Source organism: Pristis pectinata, chromosome 32 (assembly GCF_009764475.1).
Source record: "Pristis pectinata isolate sPriPec2 chromosome 32, sPriPec2.1.pri, whole genome shotgun sequence".
NCBI lineage: Eukaryota > Metazoa > Chordata > Chondrichthyes > Rhinopristiformes > Pristidae > Pristis > Pristis pectinata.
The window spans coordinates 18,995,576-19,015,044 of record NC_067436.1 but is presented as its reverse complement, the minus strand read 5'-3'; the positions used below and the strand labels follow the sequence as shown (position 1 = coordinate 19,015,044).

Here is a 19,469-nt window from a genome sequence, read left to right as displayed (position 1 = left end):
TTTCGCTAGAAACAGACCATCTGATCATTACTACTTTACCGTTCGCGGGAGGTTGCAATATGCAAATTGACTGCTGCATTTCCTATTTTACAACAATGTCCACACTGACAAAAAGTTGTCTGCAAAGTGCTTTGGAAAGGGTTAAAAGGATAGAAATGTCTTTCTAAATATTCCTAAGCGATGCTACGTGAATGTACTCCTGGATTCGGAATGTGAGGACCAGCTACGGGAAGTCTGATCCTCAAGGCTCCTGGGGAAGTCTGCAACAGATCCAGTTCCCCTTCGATCAGCTCTGGACATCCTTCAGGCCACCAGGGGCAGCATTTCGCTCTCCAGAGTGGGGTGGTTTGCTTCCATTTCTGTTCTGAGGGGTCTGCGAGGGTGAATGTGGGACTGCATCCTCTGGTGAGGCAGGAGGTGGTTGGTGGCACAGGTGGGGAGGGTTGTACACTCCCGATGTTTTGGCTGGGCTGCTGCCTGATCCTGCTGGAGGAACTCTGTCATCCCAAGTACTCAAATTATGAGCAAGAATGGGCAAGGGATTTCAGGAGTTGGTGAGGGACTTATCATGAGTCCGGATGAAGGGTCTCAACCCAAAACGTCGACGGTTCATTTCCACCATGCAGATGCTGCTCGACCCGCTGAGTTCCCCCGGCAGCTTGTTTGTTGCTCCAGATTCCAGTATCTGTAGCCTCTTGTGTCTCCATGAATCATTTCCTCTTTCTGTGACTGAGCTCAGACTGTCTGTTTTCGTGGTCTGGTGTTGTAGCCTGCCCGTCAGTGGTGATCGGATACAATTCGAGCTTTGATGGGAAAGAACATTGTTGTCTGTTTGCTTATCCTTACAATGGACTGGGAGGATTGAGAGCTGGTAGTACCTCTCCAGTGTTTAAGGTGCCTGGTGCTTGTCTGTGTCAAAGTCAAATTCAAGTTTATTGTCACGGTATAAATGCCATGAAAGTTAGCTTTTTCCAGCAGCAGCACAGTACATTATAGCACAAACATGACAAATATAAGTTAACATAGACTTGTATTAAATTATAGGTAACTTTCACAACAAAATAAACATGTGCCAGTTGAGAGAAAAAAATAGTCCGAGGTAGTGGACGTGGACTGTCCATTTCCTTCCACAGATGCTGTCTGACCTCCTGAGTTCCTCCAACACTTCGTGTGTTGCTCCAGAGATCGCTGCTGCTGGGTCGACCGTGAACTTTCTGCCCCGTTCCCTTCCTCACAGATGGTCACAATTGCTCCCATTCTCCTCCGCGCCGCTAGGTGGGGCGGTGACACGGTGGGAGGCCTGGACCTCCGCGCCGCTAGGGGCGCGGTGCTGCCGCCGGGCAGGGGCGGCGGGCAGTGCGGGGGGTGGGGAAGGAGGCGCGTTGCTGAGGAGCCGCTCCGGATCCCGCCCACTGCCGCCGCGGTCCACACCGCTGCCTGCACCGGTACCACAGCCCGCGGCGCCCGGCTGGTGTGACGGGTGGGAGGAGGCGGTGCTGGGTGTGTGTCTCCGGGCCCAGCAGCCCAGCGGGAGGTCGGGGATGGAGCGGCGGTACCGAGAGGCCTAGGGGCGGGCGGCCGCCGCCGAGCCCGGGGCTCCCGTCCTGGGGCTCCGCTCCCGGGGCTCCCCTCCCGGGCCGCTCCGCCATGAAGCTGAAGAAACAGGTGACGGTGTGCGGCGGCGCCATTTTCTGCGTGGCCGTGTTCTCGCTTTACCTGATGCTGGACCGGGTACAACACGAGCCGGGCCGGCGGCACAGCGGCGTCAGCTTCCCGCGGGTAAGGCCAGCGCGGCGGGCACCCGGTCACCTGCACCCCCCCCCCCCCTCCCCGGCTCCCAGCTTCACCCGGGCACCCAGTGCCACCCAGCATCACCTGGGCACCCACCGTCACCCCTCATCCCTGGGCACCCAGTGCCACCTGGGCACCCACCGTCACCCCTCATTCCCAGGCACCCAGTGCCACTCTCATCCCTGGGCACCCAGTGCCACCCAGCATCACCTGGGCACCCACCGTCACCCCTCATCCCTGGGCACCCAGTGCCACTCTCATCCCTGGGCACCCAGTGCCACCTGGGCACCCACCGTCACCCCTCATTCCCGGGCACCCAGTGCCACTCTCATCACTGGGCACCCAGCTTCACCTGGGCACCCAGTGCCACCCAGCATCACCTGGGCATCCAGCGTCACCCCTCATCCTCAGGTACCCAGTGCCACCCTCATCCCTGGGCACCCAGTGCCACCCAGCATCACCCTCATCCCTGGGCACCCAGCATCATCCTCATCCCCGGGCACCTAGTGCCACCCTCATCTCCAGGCACCCAGTGCCACCCAGCATCACCTGGGCACCCACCGTCACCCCTCATCCCTGGGCACCCAGTGCCACCTGGGCACCCACCGTCACCCCTCATTCCCAGGCACCCAGTGCCACTCTCATCCCTGGGCACCCAGCGTCACCCCTCATCCCTGGGCACCTAGTGCCACTCTCATCCCTGGGCACCCAGTGCCACCCAGCATCACCTGGGCACCCACCGTCACCCCTCATCCCTGGGCACCCAGTGCCACTCTCATCCCTGGGCACCCAGTGCCACCTGGGCACCCACCGTCACCCCTCATTCCCGGGCACCCAGTGCCACTCTCATCACTGGGCACCCAGCTTCACCTGGGCACCCAGTGCCACCCAGCATCACCTGGGCATCCAGCGTCACCCCTCATCCTCAGGTACCCAGTGCCACCCTCATCCCTGGGCACCCAGTGCCACCCAGCATCACCCTCATCCCTGGGCACCCAGCATCATCCTCATCCCCGGGCACCTAGTGCCACCCTCATCTCCAGGCACCCAGTGTCACCCAGCATCACCTGGGTATCCAGTGTCATCACTCATTCCCGGGCACCCAGCGTCACCTTCATCCCCGGGCACCCAGTGCCACCCAGCATCACCTGGGCACCCAGTGTCATCCCTCATCCTTGGGCACCCAGTGTCACCCAGCATCACCTGGGTATCCAGTGTCATCCTTCATCCCCGGGCACCCAGTGACACCCAGCATCACTTGGGCACCCAGTGTCATCTCTCATCCTCAGGCACCCAGTGTCACCCCTCATCCCCGGGCACCCAGTGTCACCCAGCATCACCTGGGTATCCAGTGTCATCCCTCATCCCCGGGCACCCAGCATCACCCTCATCCCCAGGCACCCAGTGCCACCCAGCATCACCTGGGCACCTAGTGCCACCCCTCATCCCTGGGCACCCAGTGTCATCCCTCATCCTCGGGTACCTAGTGCCACCCAGCATCACCTGGGCACCCAGTGTCATCCCTCATCCTCAGGCACCCGGCATCACCCCATGTCCTTGGACACCCAACATCTTTGGTACCCTGTCACCCAAGCTCCCAGCATCATCCCTCATCCTCAGCCATCGTTTTGCTGACACCCTGTCATCCAAGTTTCCACATCACCCTGCATCCTCTGGCACCCAGCATTGGGCATCCTGTGGGCTGCATCCTCCACCACCCAAGCTCCCAGCATCACCCCATATCCTCTGGTACCCAGCACCACCTAGACACTGATACCTGTCACCATCTGATGCCTTCTGTGACCTGACACCAAGTATATAGACCTGGCGCCCAGTTTTGCATCTCATTGTCTGGGGTGCAACACTCAACCTTAGCCTAACAGGGACTGATGCTGTCGAGCATACTATTATTCAATGCTTTCACTGAAAAATAAGGCTTTTTAATCTGCTTATCAAACAGCAAACAAAACACATTGGCAATTATGCAATGAGTTGTTACGAGCTGGAAGCACATTCTGTTGTCCCTTTCGAGAGAGAACAGGATAAAAACTTTAGGGAAAAATTGCAGACCATGGGCAAGGTTAAGGGGATGTGAATAGTTCGAGAACTTTTTCAAATTGAAGAATGTGATGGGCTTGATGATGTCTGGTACTGTTCTAGAATGCTTTATGGGTGAATGGATGCAAAACATATTTAAAGCATTATTAGAAGATTAATGTTCATATTTTGTCTATGCCGTCTGCTTGCATCTACAATGAGAATCAGTTGTATTAGCTGCTTATTATCTCACAACAAAAGACACAGTCTTTCTTGTAAGGTCAGAAGTGGGGATGTCTGCTGACAGTTAAACAATGCACATTTCAATCTGTAACCTGTTCTGCAAATGAAGCAATAAGGTGCCTAGTAGCAAGAACTGGACAATATTTGGACGTGGGCTGATAAAAAGCAAGTAACATTCATGATTCTACAACTAAGCTTTGATGTTCAGAGGCATTGCCACTAAAGGGTCTCACACCATCAGCATCCTGGAGAGGGGCACAGAGGTGGGGGGTCACTGTTGTCTGGAAACATAGACCAGCCGCCTGAATGCCAGGGCTACAAAGAGTATGACAGAGGCTGTCATGCTTTTGCAGCCAAGACACCATCTGCAAGGCACAAGTCAGGAGTGTGATGGAATATTCTCTTTCTTGGATGACAACACTCAAGAAGCTCAGCACAATCCAGAACAAAGCAGCCCTTTTAATTGGCACCCATCCACCACCTTAAATTTAATACCTCCCTCTCTACCACTGGTGCATCATGACTGTAGGGTGTGACAACTACAAAATGCATTGGAATTACTCACATAGGCTACTCAGGGAGCACCTCGCAAAACTGTGACCTCCGCATCATGAAGCAAAACAGTAGCAAGAACATAGGAGCAGCAGCAGCAGCTACCCCTTCAATTCACACACCATCCTGACTTGGGAAAAAAAATCACCATTTCTTCATCATGTGCCTAGTCTACATTCCTGGAGCTCTCTCCCTGACAGCATTTGGGAGTACTTTCATCAGGAGAAGTGCAGCATGTTGCTGGTGAATGCCGGCATCCTGAAAACATGTGAATAAAAGTTAAACCCAGAGATTAAAAGCAACCCTAATCTAAATAAATTAGAGTAAGGGTTCAAGTAAGTGAGTACATCATGGCTTGCCTAATGCTTCTAAATTTGTGGTAAAAGAAAATAATTTTTCTCCAAGTTTATTTTTCCTTTTATCCTTTTCCCTTAAAGGTATTATTTTGTAAGAAGATGCAGTTGATTTTTCTGTGCCTCTCCTAAATGACTGTTGGTTGCAGAGGAAGGTGGGATTTGGCTCTGTTTGAGCACAGCTGATATTGTACCTGAGTGTCATCCGGCTCCTCGTGTGTTGTTCCAGCAGCAAATGTTAAATGCAAGATGGGGACATTGATTTCCTCTCCCCTTAACCTTGAGTTCCTTTACCAATTATCTCTCAGTGTGATACTTAACTGCAATTCCAAGGATTGGACCTGTGTGCAGCTTAGTTCCGTATTATGTGAGGCATTATTCCATGCACTTATGAGGAAACAATAGTAATGCAGAAGTACAAAACACATTCTGTTGACAAATGTGTTTGTCCCCTGTTGGAGTAGCATTACAGTTAGTAACAAAGGATCAACCTTCTGCTACAGATTATCTTTAAATAAATGTTACGTGTTTTCTTGAACCATTTATAAATGCATTCTTGTCAGATATGTCATTTGCAGAGTGTCTAATACACCTACTGCTATCGATTGCACTATAATAATGGATAATTAGTCTCTGCTTTCTGACTATTACTTTCTCCCAGGGAGCTTTTATACCAGCCTGCCCCTTCTGAAAAATCTGAACGAGGTATAATTTCAAGATCACTGGCAGTTGTCCTGCACCTGGCTTAAATGACCATGAACTTGAGCTGACTGTATGCATTGGTGAACAGATGGGGGGATGCTGCAAGTGATTGTTGCCTCCATTTTGCATAGAATTATTGAGGCTAGTTGTTCTGCACTAGTTTATGCATTTCAGAGAGGATTGAATCAAGACCTTTGTAACCCATGTAATTTAGCTGTGTTTTAACGCCGGTGCTCAGTATTAAATTCAAGCCTCAGCACTTGATTGTCCTTGTGCCCATATTGTGAATTTATTGTGTAGACTTCATCCTCCATTTCAGTGTCTTTTCACAGCGCCTTTTCACAATTAAATAAACTCAGTAGGAGTGTTATGTGCAATCACAGAAGTTTTTCTAAAATGGCAAATACTTGCTAAATTCATGGTTCTCCTACCACTTGCACTGCCCATTGAGTGGACCATTTTTGGAGCAGAACACCACTCATTTCTGTATCTGATATACGATGTGTTATTTTGTTTAAAGCACTCACAAGACACCGATCAGTATTGACCTCCATCCTATCGGGATACCTCTTCGGATTTCTCTTACCAAAGAGTGGAGATTTACATGAGAGCAGCAGGCTCCTATTTTCCTCAGCAGGCGAGACAGTAATTAAGGGTGGATTAATGAGAGGAAGATTGTAAAAGAAATTCTTTCTCAATGTGTGGTGGAGGAAGAAAACCTCACCATGTTTAGAAAGTATGCGGGTGAATTCACAGAGTCCCAGAGTTATACAGCCCTTCGGCCCATCGAGTCCACACTGGCCATTAGTCACCCAGTCACACCAATTCTACATTAATGCTATTTTTTATTCCCACTCTATTCCCATCCAACTCCCCCCAGATTCTACCACTCACCTCCACACTAGGGGCAATTTATAGTGGCCAATTAACCTACCAACTTGCACGTCTTTCAGATTTCCTCTTGCATAACCATAATCTATAAGTCAATGGACCAAGAACTTGGAAGAATAATTAAGCAAAGTAGTCTATTTCTGGCTGGCATGGATACAGCGGATGAATGGTAGCCCGGTGTGCAAAATATTACTTTGATTCTTTCCAGAAAACTTTATTTGACCTGTGTCATTTTTGTTAGCAACTGATTCAGTGACCTATGGTGCAGTTGTCTTATTGCTTATGTGATGAAATCGCACCACATATCGTTAATCAGCTCTCCTATCTGTGTGGACTCTCACTGTCATAGAGCTGTACAGCACAGAGGCAGGTCCTTCAGCCCAACTCGTCCATGCCAACCACGATGCCTGTCTACGCTAATCCCACTTGCCTGAATCAACCTGTAAGCCTCTCCTTTCCTGTCCAAGTATCTGTACAAATTCATTTTAAAAGTTGTAATTGTATCCGGCTGTACAACCACCTCGGGCAGCTTGTTCCATATACCCACTGCTCTGTGTGTGGAAACATTTGCTCCTCAGATCTCCGTTAATTTTCTCCCCTCTCGCCTTAAACCTAGTCCCTCAAGTTTTGGACTCCCCCACCTGAGGAAAAAGACACTGACTATCTACCCTAACTGTGCCCCTCATAACATTATAAACCTCCATAAGGCCACCCCTCGGCCTCCAATGCAACAGGGAGAACAAATGCAGCCCATCCAATATCTCTTTGTAACTAACGTCCTCCATTCCAGCCATCATCCTGGTGAATCTGTGCACTCCTCTGTGCCGTATCTTTCCTGTGGTGTGGTGACTGGACTGTACACCATACTCCTAGTGCAGTTTAACCAGTGTTTGAGAGATTTATCTAGTTAGCTGAAGGGAAAGACAAAGCCCATGATGTAAGTTGCTGTTACTCAGGAAGTTGGGAATGAGTGGGTGGGGCACACTCAATGAGGTAAGGGAGGTTTTCAGCCATTGAGAAAGAGTGTGCTCAGGCAGTTGACAGATCACTTGGAACACAGCAGGTTTGAGGGAATGATGAGAATATACTGATCAGGATGTGAATAGCCTTGTTACCAGGTTAGTTGCCAGCATTCTAACATAAGGCATTGAGTTTCCACCGATGCTGAGACACAAATTTTAAAAAAACCAATCCTATTTTAATCTCTTATTTTCCTCTCATGCTTACCATCAACCCCTTCCAGTCTAAATGACGAGGATCTTCAAACACCAAGACAAGTTTTCTTTCACCTTTCTGGTTCCTGCTGTGATATTGTTGTTTAAGGTCTCTCGCTGGGCCCACTTCTTTTAGCAGCCCTGCTGGAGAACTTGGTTCCTTTCTTGAAATACCCTGTTCTCAGGCTCCTTACCCCCAGCTCTTCCATTGTTTCCGTCACTGTCCCTCACGTACATCTCACTGTTTTGGCACTTCATTGTAATACATTCAAAGTTGGAGGAAGGTGAAAAGCAGGGTAACTGGTGGAGAAACCATAAGTTCTAAAGACCAAGCATGGAACAAATCTGCTACTAGAAAAGTGACCCAAGTGTATTTGGAGAGCAAGTTATTTTAAGCTGAAGGAGTAAGGCAAGTAAGAGAAATAGAACCAAGAGTAGTAAGCAATCAGTCAAGTTTGAAGGAAACATGGGAAATGTTGCAGGGATGTGGCAAAGGCCAGGTACTTTGACTGATGAGATTGTTCATCACAAGATTGCATGCCTTCCTGTGCCATGCTGTTCTTTGATTCTCAGCAGTATACAATTGATGTGCAGTCCGCTGGTTAAAAGTGTGGCTTACATTTTACCCTTCTGCTTTTGGAACTACTGTTCCGTGTTCCAGCAGCAGCTGCTGAAGTTTACTGCTGTGGTTGTAGCTCGGTGCCAAGTAGCTGTCAACCACGTTGTTTATTTTTGAGAGCTTGGAATAAATTGTTGATCACTGTCAAGATTCTGAAATGGTTTATACAGAAGAGTGATTAAATGTATTGAGCTGTCACGTAAACTAATTCCAAGACTTGTTAACAGGAAATCAATTAAATTTTAGATCCTTCTGAATAAATTACATTCAGTCACATAAGGTGCCCTTTAAGGTGGACAATTTATTGCCAAGTCTCCCCAGTTTTTCTTTCTTCGGACAAACAATGTTTATTTTCTGTATTCTTATTCTCATTATTACAAAACAGGAGGCTGTTCAGCCCAGCTCTCTGAACATTCCCATTAGTGCCTGTCCCCCTCTTATCTCCTAGTTACATTCTTTATCACATGCTCATCGACTGCTGCTCCCCCCACCCCACCCTCCCCATTCTTCTGTCACTGACCTTCATCAAAGGCAATTTACAGTGGCCATTTAACCCACAGCAAGTCTTTGGGATGCGGGAAGAAACCCGAGCACCCAGGGGAAGGTCAGACGGTCACAAGGAGAATGTGCAAGCTGCACACAGACGGCACCTGAGTCAGAATCGAACCCAAGTGGCTGGAGCTGTGAGGCAGCTGTACTGTGTCATCCAAGGAGAATCTTATTGCATTCGTGTGATGATACATTTGGAGACAAAAAAAGTCTTCTGAAAGAAAGAAGATGAGAGCCTTGATAGAATATTAGCAAATTGTTCGAGCATAGGAGAAGGCCATTTGGCACATTGACCTTGTGTTTTTCTTTGTAAGGCCAATCCAGTTTGTCTCGTACTCTGGTTCTTCCCCTTAAGCCCCGCAGTATTTATCCATTACCTTTGTGAAAGCTGTGATTGAAAATGCTTCCACCCTCATTGAGGCAATGAGCTTTAAATCACAACAACTTGATGCATTAAAGAAAAGGACTTTTTTCGCTCATGTTATTTGGTTCCTTTGCCAATGTCAAGTCTAAATCATCTGGTTCTAAATTCTTCTTTTTACTCTTGACGTCATTTTCTCTTTACTTGCCTTGTCTGGACCTTTCCTAGGCTTTGGATATTTCTTTCAAATATCCCTTAACACTGTCTGCTCTAACGATACCCCCTCCTTCGCCCCCACAGCTTCCCCAGTCTGTTCATGTAACCGAAGTCCCTCATTTGTAGATCATTCTTGTGAATCTCTTCTGGACCTTCCCTAAAGCCTTCACATCTGACTGATACAGCATTCTGACTGGTTGTATCACAGCCCGGTATGGAACCTCCAATGCACAGGATCGCAAGAGGCTACAGAGGGTTGTAGGCTCAACCGGCTCCACCACGAAGACAACCCTCCCCACCGTCGAGAACATCTTCAAGAGGCAGTGCCTCAAGAAGGTGGCATACGTCGCTAAGAACCCTCACGTGCCCTTTTCTCATTACTGCCATCAGGGAGGAGGTACAGGAAGGAGCCCGTAGACCTACACTCAACAATTCAGGAACCGCTTCTTCCCCACTGCTATCAGCTTTCTGAACAGTCCATGAACACTGCCTTGTTATTTTATTTTGCACTATTTATTTACTTATGTAATTTATAGATTTTATGTCTTTGCACTGTACTGCTGCCGCAAAACAACACATTTCACACCATATAAGTCAGTGTTAATAATTCTGATTCTGAACTTCTGGAAAACAGAGTGCCCAGAATTGAACACAATGCTGATCATTTATGAGGCTAGGGAAGCTAAATTTGAGAGCCTTGCTGCATTCATGAAATCAGGAGGGGATGAGATGGAAGAATACTTATTTTGGGGGAGGGAAAAAGACAAAATAAATTTATTGTTGAGCTGGTGTTGGTGGTGGAGTGTTAGTGGAGGGAATAGAGGCTTGTGAGCTTGGATTTTTGAGGATGTCAGTGTTCACAAAAAGGATACAAAGTTTAATTGGTGTCAAATAAGCAGAGTCTCAGGTTGGAGTTTAATTGTTATCCTTGTAAATTTCAGGTGACAGATCAGAAAGAAGACAGGTAATTGGCTTTATTCTTTTTAAAAGGTTGTTTTTCCATTAATAACAAATTCTAGTACCTTATTGAGGATGAAATACTTATTAAACGATTGATCTGATCTAATCTTAGTTTAGTAATTCGATCGTGTATGGATTTGGCTTATGTAGAGTTCTGCATTCCCTATTGGAAAATGATACACAGACATATATGAGTATGTGACCTTCACATTACTCTGAGCAGGTCCTCAGCATCTTGAAGGAATGGTTGTTGAAGGTTATCGGGGGAATGTTGGGCAAGTGTACAGTGTTTTTATCATCTAAATGACAGCAACTTTAAAAACAGTGAAATTTGCTGTGCTCTGGATCCACAACGTAACATTGTCCACATTCTCCTTTGTTTCCCCAATATAGAACCAGATCTCGGTGCTCCAAAATCGCATTGAGCAGTTGGAGCAGCTTTTGGAGGAAAATCACCAAATAATCAGCCACATCAAGGATTCTGTGCTGGAGCTCACTGAGAATGCAGATGCTCATCCAGGCCTGCTCACCTTCCAAGCGAATGGCTCCTGGATTTTACCAACTGACAATCACCAAACCTTCCTCTCGGTGTTTCCACAAGATTGCCAATTTGCCCTTGGGAATAAAGAACAAAAAACAGACCTGCAGGTAGGGAAACCTGATCAAATGTTAATCCGACATACTTCTGCTGGGTTGTATCTGTTTCTAATCCGTGTGGATCAATAACACTCTCCTTTATCTAAAGCTTTGTTGACGAGATTGTAAGACTCTGATTGGCAGGTAGAGAAGATCGGATTAATTTGGAACAAACAGCTTTCAGTGTGACTGCAATTTTATCCAGTTTGATAATCGTTTTTGATTCTGCACCCTCCTCCCCCATCATTATTACTTACTCAAGGATTTGATGATGTAATTTAGGTAAATGTTCGAGTGCAGCACTGTAAGTGCTGCGTCACCATAGAGTCACCTTGCAAATGAGACATAAAATTAAGTGTTGTCTGCCTCTCAAAGCACACATGAAGCCCTCATGGCACAATTTGAAGAATAAAATCATATTTTCCTGGCCAATATTTATTCCTTATCAAGACAGATTATTAATGCTGTTTGTAAGTGTTTGCAGTTGTATTATCTGTAAGTGGCACAATTTCAAAACCGGTGCATTAGTCACAAGGCACTTTGAAGATGTGAAAGCTGCTACATCAATGCAAATTTGTTCTCATTAGGAGGGCTACAAAAGGTTTCCCATTACCTTTGAAAACCAATAGTGGTAAAAATCAACTACTTTAAATGTTAGCCTGCCTTCCACCTCTGATGGTTCCTGTTCTCTCAGTGCCCACAGCACAACACAACAGCATAATGGTTGTTCAGAAATAAAGCCACCACATCATTGAGCAGTCCCGGTGCCTAATGCTCTGGCATTGGAAACAGTTCAGTGATTCCTAATTTCAAAGGATTGAATTATCTGGGGAGAAATGTGGGATTTCCTAAGAAAGAGGCAGCTATGAAGATAGATGGTAAATGGAAGAAAAAAAGGGCAAATTATAGATGCAAATTCAAATCACATCAGACACTGGTTCAAATCAGTGGAGGATTAATTTCAGGCTGATGTTCCTCAATCATTGATTAGTGTGTGGTTGACCTGCAAGTATGCTAATGCAGGCAAACACCATGCGATCAATAAAGCACTTCTCTACCCTGTGACCTCTATCACTCAGAAAGACAGCAACAGGGATATTGTGAGAGCATCACGCTCTCCACGCTCCCCACCCCTCCTCTGAAGCCAAGGTCATACATTCTGCTGCTTTGTATGTCGACAGTGATTCATCCTCCCTGAGGCAATACTTCGACATATTCTCCTCAGCACTTGTGTGGTGGCACTGCGTGCACAAGGGCTGTAGAGAATAAGGGAGCCATCCCCTTTCCACCACCGCTTCCTCAGATTAACGATAAACATAGTCTTTCTGGTGTCATCCACGATCCAAGAACATTTATTTAACAGGAGCGATAGCCATTAGATTTGTGTTGGAGGGATTGTCAGTTCTTTCTATTTAGATGAGCTGTTTTTATACATCTGTTTTGTAATGATTCAGACCCATACCAGTATCAGCATGGCAGTAAGATGCCCAAGTGACTTGTTTGATTGCTGAGATACTTTAGTAAATAGGTACAAGTGTAGAAAAGGGTAATTTTAGGAGACTACCACCTGGAAGTGATGTAGAAATAGTTTGCTGTTTGGTAAAGTGTACTAAACAGCATGAGAATGGACAAGCAGTTAAAGAACTATTACATGATTTGCAATCAATGTACATTCCTTTAAGGCACAAAAACAAAGCAGGAAAAGTGGTCCAACTATGAGATGCAGAAGAAATTAAAGACAGCATTAAATGCTGGAGTCTATTATAATGGATGTGGTACCAAGATACTTAAAATTATGTGCCTGAGCATAGTCAACATCGACTTACAGCAGGGCATTTGTGTTTGACTGATCTGTTGGAGTTCTTTGAGGATATATCCAGTAGAGGAGGTGAGGGGGAACCAGTGGATTTTCAGAAAGCTTTTGTGAAGATCCCACCAGGAGGTTGGTGAACAAGGTCTGAGCACATGGAATTGGGGGTAATGTACCAGCTTGGATTGAGAGTTGGTTATCAGACAAGAAATAAAGTGTAGGAATCCATAGTCTTTCTTGGGTTTACAGGCTGTGACTAGTGGGATGCCACATGGGTTGGTGCTTGGTCTCAATTAAACAGAACATCTGAAATAATTGCAATCAATACCGCAAATTCACCATATGCACTGGGCTTCTAAATTTCCAGGGGCTTTGATGAAATAGCGAAGGAATGGAACTGATGGGATTCCTCTACTGGGAGCTGTCATTGAATCGATAGGTTGAAAAGCAGCTTCCAGTATTATAACAACTCTATAAATTTTCTGAACCAACGTCGCTGTGGTTCTGCACCTGAAATGGTTCTAATGCTGAAGGGTCGGTTGTTTTCATGTCAAATATTTTCTCATGGGATTGAGCATATGTGATTTATTCATTAAGGGCGTACGAGATTAAAGTAACACTCAGCGTACCATGAAAATGTCCTTTGGGAAGCAGAGTCCTCAGAACTACGTGAGACTTCCATTTTAAATTGCTGCTGGTGTTGCCTTCTGGACGTTGCTCCGTGTTCTGAATCAAGTTGTCTCAAGGGGCAAACTTAAAATTAAAAGTAAAGCAATTGAAGCCAAGCTTGCCACAGACAAAGGACATGTAATCCATGCTGATACTTGGAATTAAAGTCTTCAGTCAGGGACCAGATCCTGGAGCATGCTTGGGGCATGGGTAAATGAAGACAATAACATAAGAAACAGGAGTAGGAATAGGCCATCTGGGCCGTTGAGCCTGCTCTGTCATTCAGTAAGGTCATAGCTGAAGGGATACAGAAACCTGCGGTCACCTGTGTTCTGCCTGAGAATTTGGGGCTGCGCCATGCGACTCCTACCATGTTTCTCTGACTTCCCGCAAGTGTCTTGAGTCACTGACCAGTTGCTCACTGTCGAATTGTAATTTCAGGTTGTGGTGCAGTCTTGGTACATGCCTTTTTTGTCTGATAGATGCTGGATGTTTATTCGGTCCTGAAGTTTGATAATGTGGATGGCGGTGCTTGGAAGCAGGGCTTCGAGATCACCTATAATCGGCAAGAGTGGGACAATGAACCATTACAGGTGTTTGTGGTGCCCCATTCCCACAATGATCCAGGTGAGAGGAACACGTTGATTTCCGGAGTCATCTCAAATTTATTTTACAATGAAATAATAATGGTTTTGTTTTTGTGTGTAGCTGTATATTAGAAAATTGCTGGTGGCTTTATAAAAATGGTGTCGTTTTGGCCAGAGTAATTGGTTACATCCTTGACATGATCCCTAAATGTTTAGATTGTGACTAAAGCTCCAGTGCAGTTGTAAAATCCCTCTGTTGAGCTGCTAAGAACAATATTGGGTACTGCAGAAATGGCTGAGGCTTTGAACGACTATTTAGTGTCAGTCTTCACAGTGGAGGACACATCTAACATGCCAAAGAGATATTATGGATGCCATGGGAGGTGAGGACCTTGATACAATTGCTGTCGTGAAAGAGGTAGTGATGAGCAAACTAGTGGGTCTAAAGGTAGACAAGTCTCCTGGTCCTGATGGGATGCATCCCAGGGTACTGAAAGAAATGGCAGAAGTTATAGTAGAGGCGTTTATAATATCTTACCAAAATTCTCTGGATTCTGGGCAGGTCCTGGTGGATTGGAAGACAGCGAATGTCATGCTACTGTTTAAAAAAGGATGTAGGGAAAAGGCGGGTAACTATAGGCCAGTTAGCTTAATGTCTGTAGTCGGGAAAATGCTTGAAGCTTTTATTAAGGAAGAAATGGCGAGACATCTTGATAGAAGTGGTTCCATCAGGCAGACACAGCATGGATTCAGGAAGGGCAGGTCCTGTTTGACAAACTTACTGGAGTTCTTTGAGGATATAGCGGGTGCAGTGGATAGAGGGGAACAGGTGGATGTTGTATACTTGGATTTCCAGAAGGCATTCAATAAGGTGCCGCATATAAGACATCCATAAGATAAGGAGGCATGGAGTTGGTAATGCATTAGCATGGATAGAGGATTGGTTAATCAATAGAATGCAGAGAGTTGGAATAAATGGGTGTTTCTCTGGTTAGCAATCAGTGGTGAGAGGGGTGCTGCAGGGGTCAGTGCTGGACCCACAACTGTTCATGATAACCATTAACGATTTGGAAGAGGGGACCGAGTGTAGCGTATCTAAGTTTGCTGATGACACTACATTGAGTGGAAAAGCAAATTGTGCAGAGGATACGGAGGGTCTGCAGAGAGATATAGATGGGTTAAGTGGGTTGGCAAGGGTTTGGCAGATGGAGTACAATGCTGGTAAATGTGAAGTCATCCACTTTGGAAGAAGATCAGATTATCTAAATGGTGAAAGATTGCAGCATGCTGTTGCACAGAGGGACTTGGGAGTGCTTGTGCATGAATCACAAAAGATTGGTTTGCAGGTACAACGGGTTATCAAGAAGGCAAATGGAATGTTGGCCTTCATTGCCAGGGATTGAATTTAAGAGCAGGGAGGTTATGCTGCATCTGTACACGGTGCTGGTGACGCCACACCTGGAATACTGCGTGCAGTTTTGGTCTCCTTACTTGAGGAAAGCTATATTGGCTTTGGAGGCGGTGCAGAGGAGGTTTACAAGGTTGATTCTGGAGATGAGGGGGTTAGCCTGTGAGGAGAGAGAGAGTCGCCTGGGACTATACTTGCTGGAATTCAGAAGCACGAGAGGGGATCTTATAGAAACATTATAGAAATTATGAAAGGGATAGATAAGATAGAGGCAGGAAGGTATTTTCCACCGGTAAGTGAGACTAGAACTAGGGGACATAGCCTCAAGATTCAGGGGCATAGATTTAGGATGGAGATGAGGAGATACTGCTTTTCCCAGAGAGTAGTGAATCTGTGGAATTCTCTGCCCAGGGAAGCAGTGGAGGCTACCTCATTAAATATACTTAAGACACAGTTCGATACATTTTTGCATAGTAGGAGAATTAAGGGTTATGGGGAAAAGGCAGGTAGGTGGATCTGAGTCCATGGCGGAGCAGTCTCGACGGGCCAAATGGCCTACTACTCCTCCTATTTCTTATGTTGTGTTATTGGTTCTGCTGGGCATTAATGGTTGTGAGGTTGGGGTGGTTAAAAGGCACTGACTTCTAACATTCAGTCCAGTATTGAAGTGTAAATCAGCACAGCAGATTTGTGTTGTTTATCTGATTGCTGTTTGTGTGATCTTGCCATAGATTGTGACCTTCACATACCCACAGGGCTGCAATAGCTGTATTTCTGCATGACTCCCTTATTTTAATGACTTCCACTTGTTTCTGAGAGATGTGAGAAAATATTCTACACATTTGGATCCTCATAGTTGTAATCTGTTTCTGTTCTGCAGGATGGATTAAGACATTTGACAAATATTACTTTGACCAGACGCAGCACATCCTGAACAACATGCTGCTGAAGCTCCAGGAGGACCCAAAGCGCCGCTTTATTTGGGCAGAGATCTCCTTTTTCTCCAAGTGGTGGGACAACATTGATACTCAGAAAAGGGCAGCTGTCCGTCGGTATGCAGGGACAGGAATTTTCTCTTGTGAAAGCATTGTCTTGTGTTGGGCAGGTGCACAGTTCCCAATCCCAGTCTCAGTTACTGTCTTGATCTGTAGTCAGTCATCAAACCAAGACAGGCTGTCGATCAACAGAGACATTATGGGTCAGCCTTTCTGACTTCTCATTGTCAATGTGGCCATTCTGGGCAAAATGGCTAAAGACTGATCAGATCTTTCAGTATATCCTCACCTCACAACAATTGCCAATTGGTCCTTTGCCAGGAACCAATTATAGCCAGAATTAATTCTGAATCAATTGTCAGATGTTGATGATGTTTCATTTGGTATTGGTGTTGGTATTGGTTTATTATTGTCACTTGTACCGAGGTACAGTGAAAAACTTGTCCCGCATACCGCTCATACAGATCAATTCATTACCACAGTGCATTGAGGTAGTACAGGGTAAAAACAATAACAGAATAAAGTGTCACAGCTACAGAGAAGTGCATTGCAGGTAGACAAGGTGCAAAGTCAAACAAGGTAGATTGTGAGGTCAAGAGTCCATCTCATCGTATAAGGGAACTGTTCAAAAGTCTTATCACCGTGGGATAGAAGCTGTCCTTGAGCTTGGTGGTATGTGCCCTCAGGCTCCTGTATCTTCTGTCTGATGGGAGAGGGGAGAAGAAAGAATGACCTGGGTGGGTGGGGTCTTTGATTATGCTGGCTGCTTCACCAAGGCAGGAGAGGTATAGACAGAGTCCATGGAGGGGAGGCTGGTTTCAGTGATGCACTGGGCTGTGTCCACAACTCTCTGCGGTTTCTTGTGGTCCTGGGCAGAGCAGTAGCCGTACCAAGCCGTGATGCATCGATAACTTCAGTGTAGGGAGGCATTTGTTCATGTCTCTTGTTTTGTGCATCATTCTTTCAGTTGACTTTGTGTGGTATATGATTTATTGCCATTTTCCTCAATGTTTGTTTTGGTTTCCAGGCTGGCAGCTAATGGTCAGTTGGAGTTTGTGACTGGAGGCTGGGTAATGACAGATGAAGCTAACTCCCACTACTTTGCAATGGTTGATCAGCTAATCGAAGGACATCAGTGGCTGGAGAAAAATATTGGTAACTATCTACGTTGACAAACCATGAAGTTGATGCACAGATACGTTAAGGATCTGAGGATTATGTTGAGGTGTGGATTATTTTTTCTTGCCAAAGTGCAGAATATTGACACTGAAACAAATGTTCCCGTTGTTAATTGCAAATTTTTTATAGAAAGATATTTTCTATTCACATATAGTGAAGTTCCTTCCGCAGTGCCACATCATATATCTTCCAGTATAGGGCAGCACAGGTTAGATACAGAGTATAGTTCTTTTTAAGCCGTTTCATCAAACACAGACAGGGTCAGCGTGGGTTAGATACAGAGTAAATCTTCTCCTACTGTCTCATCAAACATTCTCAGGCACAGACTGCAAGGGTTGGAGACGGTGTAATATTCCCTGCACAACATTTGATCACTTTGCAAAATTGCCAATTGCACTTTGTATCTTTGGAGGATGAGGCAATACTCTGTTGTCTGGATGAACAGTTTTCTGTGTTTAGTTTCCTAAGCTCCATCTGAAAGATTCATTTCATCTACCATTTCATCATGGGTACAATATACCATCTACAGAGCACACTGCAATTACTTACCAAGGCTACTTTGGCAACATCTCCCACCAAAAAGGACAAGGGCAACAAGCTCACTTTAAACACGACCATCTGTACGTCCCTCTTTAAGTTGCAGACTGTTATGACTTGGCAAAGCATTGCTGTTCCTTATTGAGGTTATGAATTCCTGGTGCTCCCTATCCAGCAATATTATGGGAGCACCTTCACCACGTAGATTACAGCAATTCAAGAAGGTAGTTCATCACCACCATCTCAAGAACAATGAGGAATGGCCAGTAAGTGTGAATGCCCTTATCCTACAAATGAAAACAAAATATTGCCAGTTCAGGATATCTTTTTTGCAGTGACCCCTGGTTCCTATCCTTTCTTGTGAGAACTTTGCAGATCAGGCTGGAGTATTACAGTGTGGCTGTCTGACCCATTGGATCACCAAGGTTCCCTTAAAGTGCCAGTTTTGGCACAGCAGTTAGCAATCTCACCTATGAGATTGCTACTTATAACCATTGGAGGTGTTGTCTTTCAGATGAAATGTTAAATTGAGACCACATCTACATTCTTGAGCTGGACACTAAGGGTCCCATTGCACAGTTCTGAAGAAGAGCCAGGGATCTGTCTCTGGTGTTCTAGGCAATATTTATCCTAGACAATATTTATCCCTCAGTCGACATCAAGCAAACTGATTAGCTGATTGTATCAAATTGCTTTTTCTGGGAGCTTGCAATGCACAAAATGGCCTCTGCATATCCAATAGTTGCAGTTGAAAAGTATTTCTGTGGCTGTAAGTGGGATGTGCAAAATGTTGTGTCAACGTTTTTTTCATTTTTTGTTGAGGAACTAAAAGCACAGAGTAAAATTGCTCATCTCCACTCGTTTCTGCTGTTCATGTGAACAATGGTAGTTGAAATTGTTAGAACCTTGGTGAGCACCTGCAGCAGAGGAATGAGCTCGTTTGTACTGGTGGGAGTTGGAGCAGAGGAGGTGACTGATTTTTAAAGTACCTTTTGAAATCCACACTTCCATTGCCATAGATTGAAGCTGGACTTTTACCTTAAACGCATTCTATTTGGGAGTGCTAAAACTTTGTTGGTGATATTATATGCATCTCATGGACATGGAATGAACTATTACTAGTTTCTGTATAGGCTGTGGTTCTTCAATATGATATTTAC

The 19,469-nt window shown here is 45.7% G+C and overlaps 1 protein-coding gene across 2 annotated transcripts in view; it reads left to right on the top strand.

Moving 5' to 3' along the window:
• The first annotated feature begins 1,343 nt into the window (after positions 1-1,343).
• man2a2 (mannosidase, alpha, class 2A, member 2) overlaps positions 1,344-19,469 on the top strand; it is a 47,730-nt gene continuing 29,604 nt past the window's right edge. Inside the window, exons 1-5 of one of the 2 annotated variants that reach the window (XM_052042672.1) lie at positions 1,344-1,779; positions 10,882-11,136; positions 14,086-14,230; positions 16,479-16,650; positions 17,621-17,748. In XM_052042672.1, coding sequence (XP_051898632.1) covers positions 1,648-1,779; positions 10,882-11,136; positions 14,086-14,230; positions 16,479-16,650; positions 17,621-17,748 — 832 coding nt within the window. In that variant the 5' untranslated portion in view covers positions 1,344-1,647. The remainder of the gene's footprint in view (positions 1,780-10,881; positions 11,137-14,085; positions 14,231-16,478; positions 16,651-17,620; positions 17,749-19,469) is intronic. The other variant, XM_052042673.1, reaches the window with a different exon arrangement.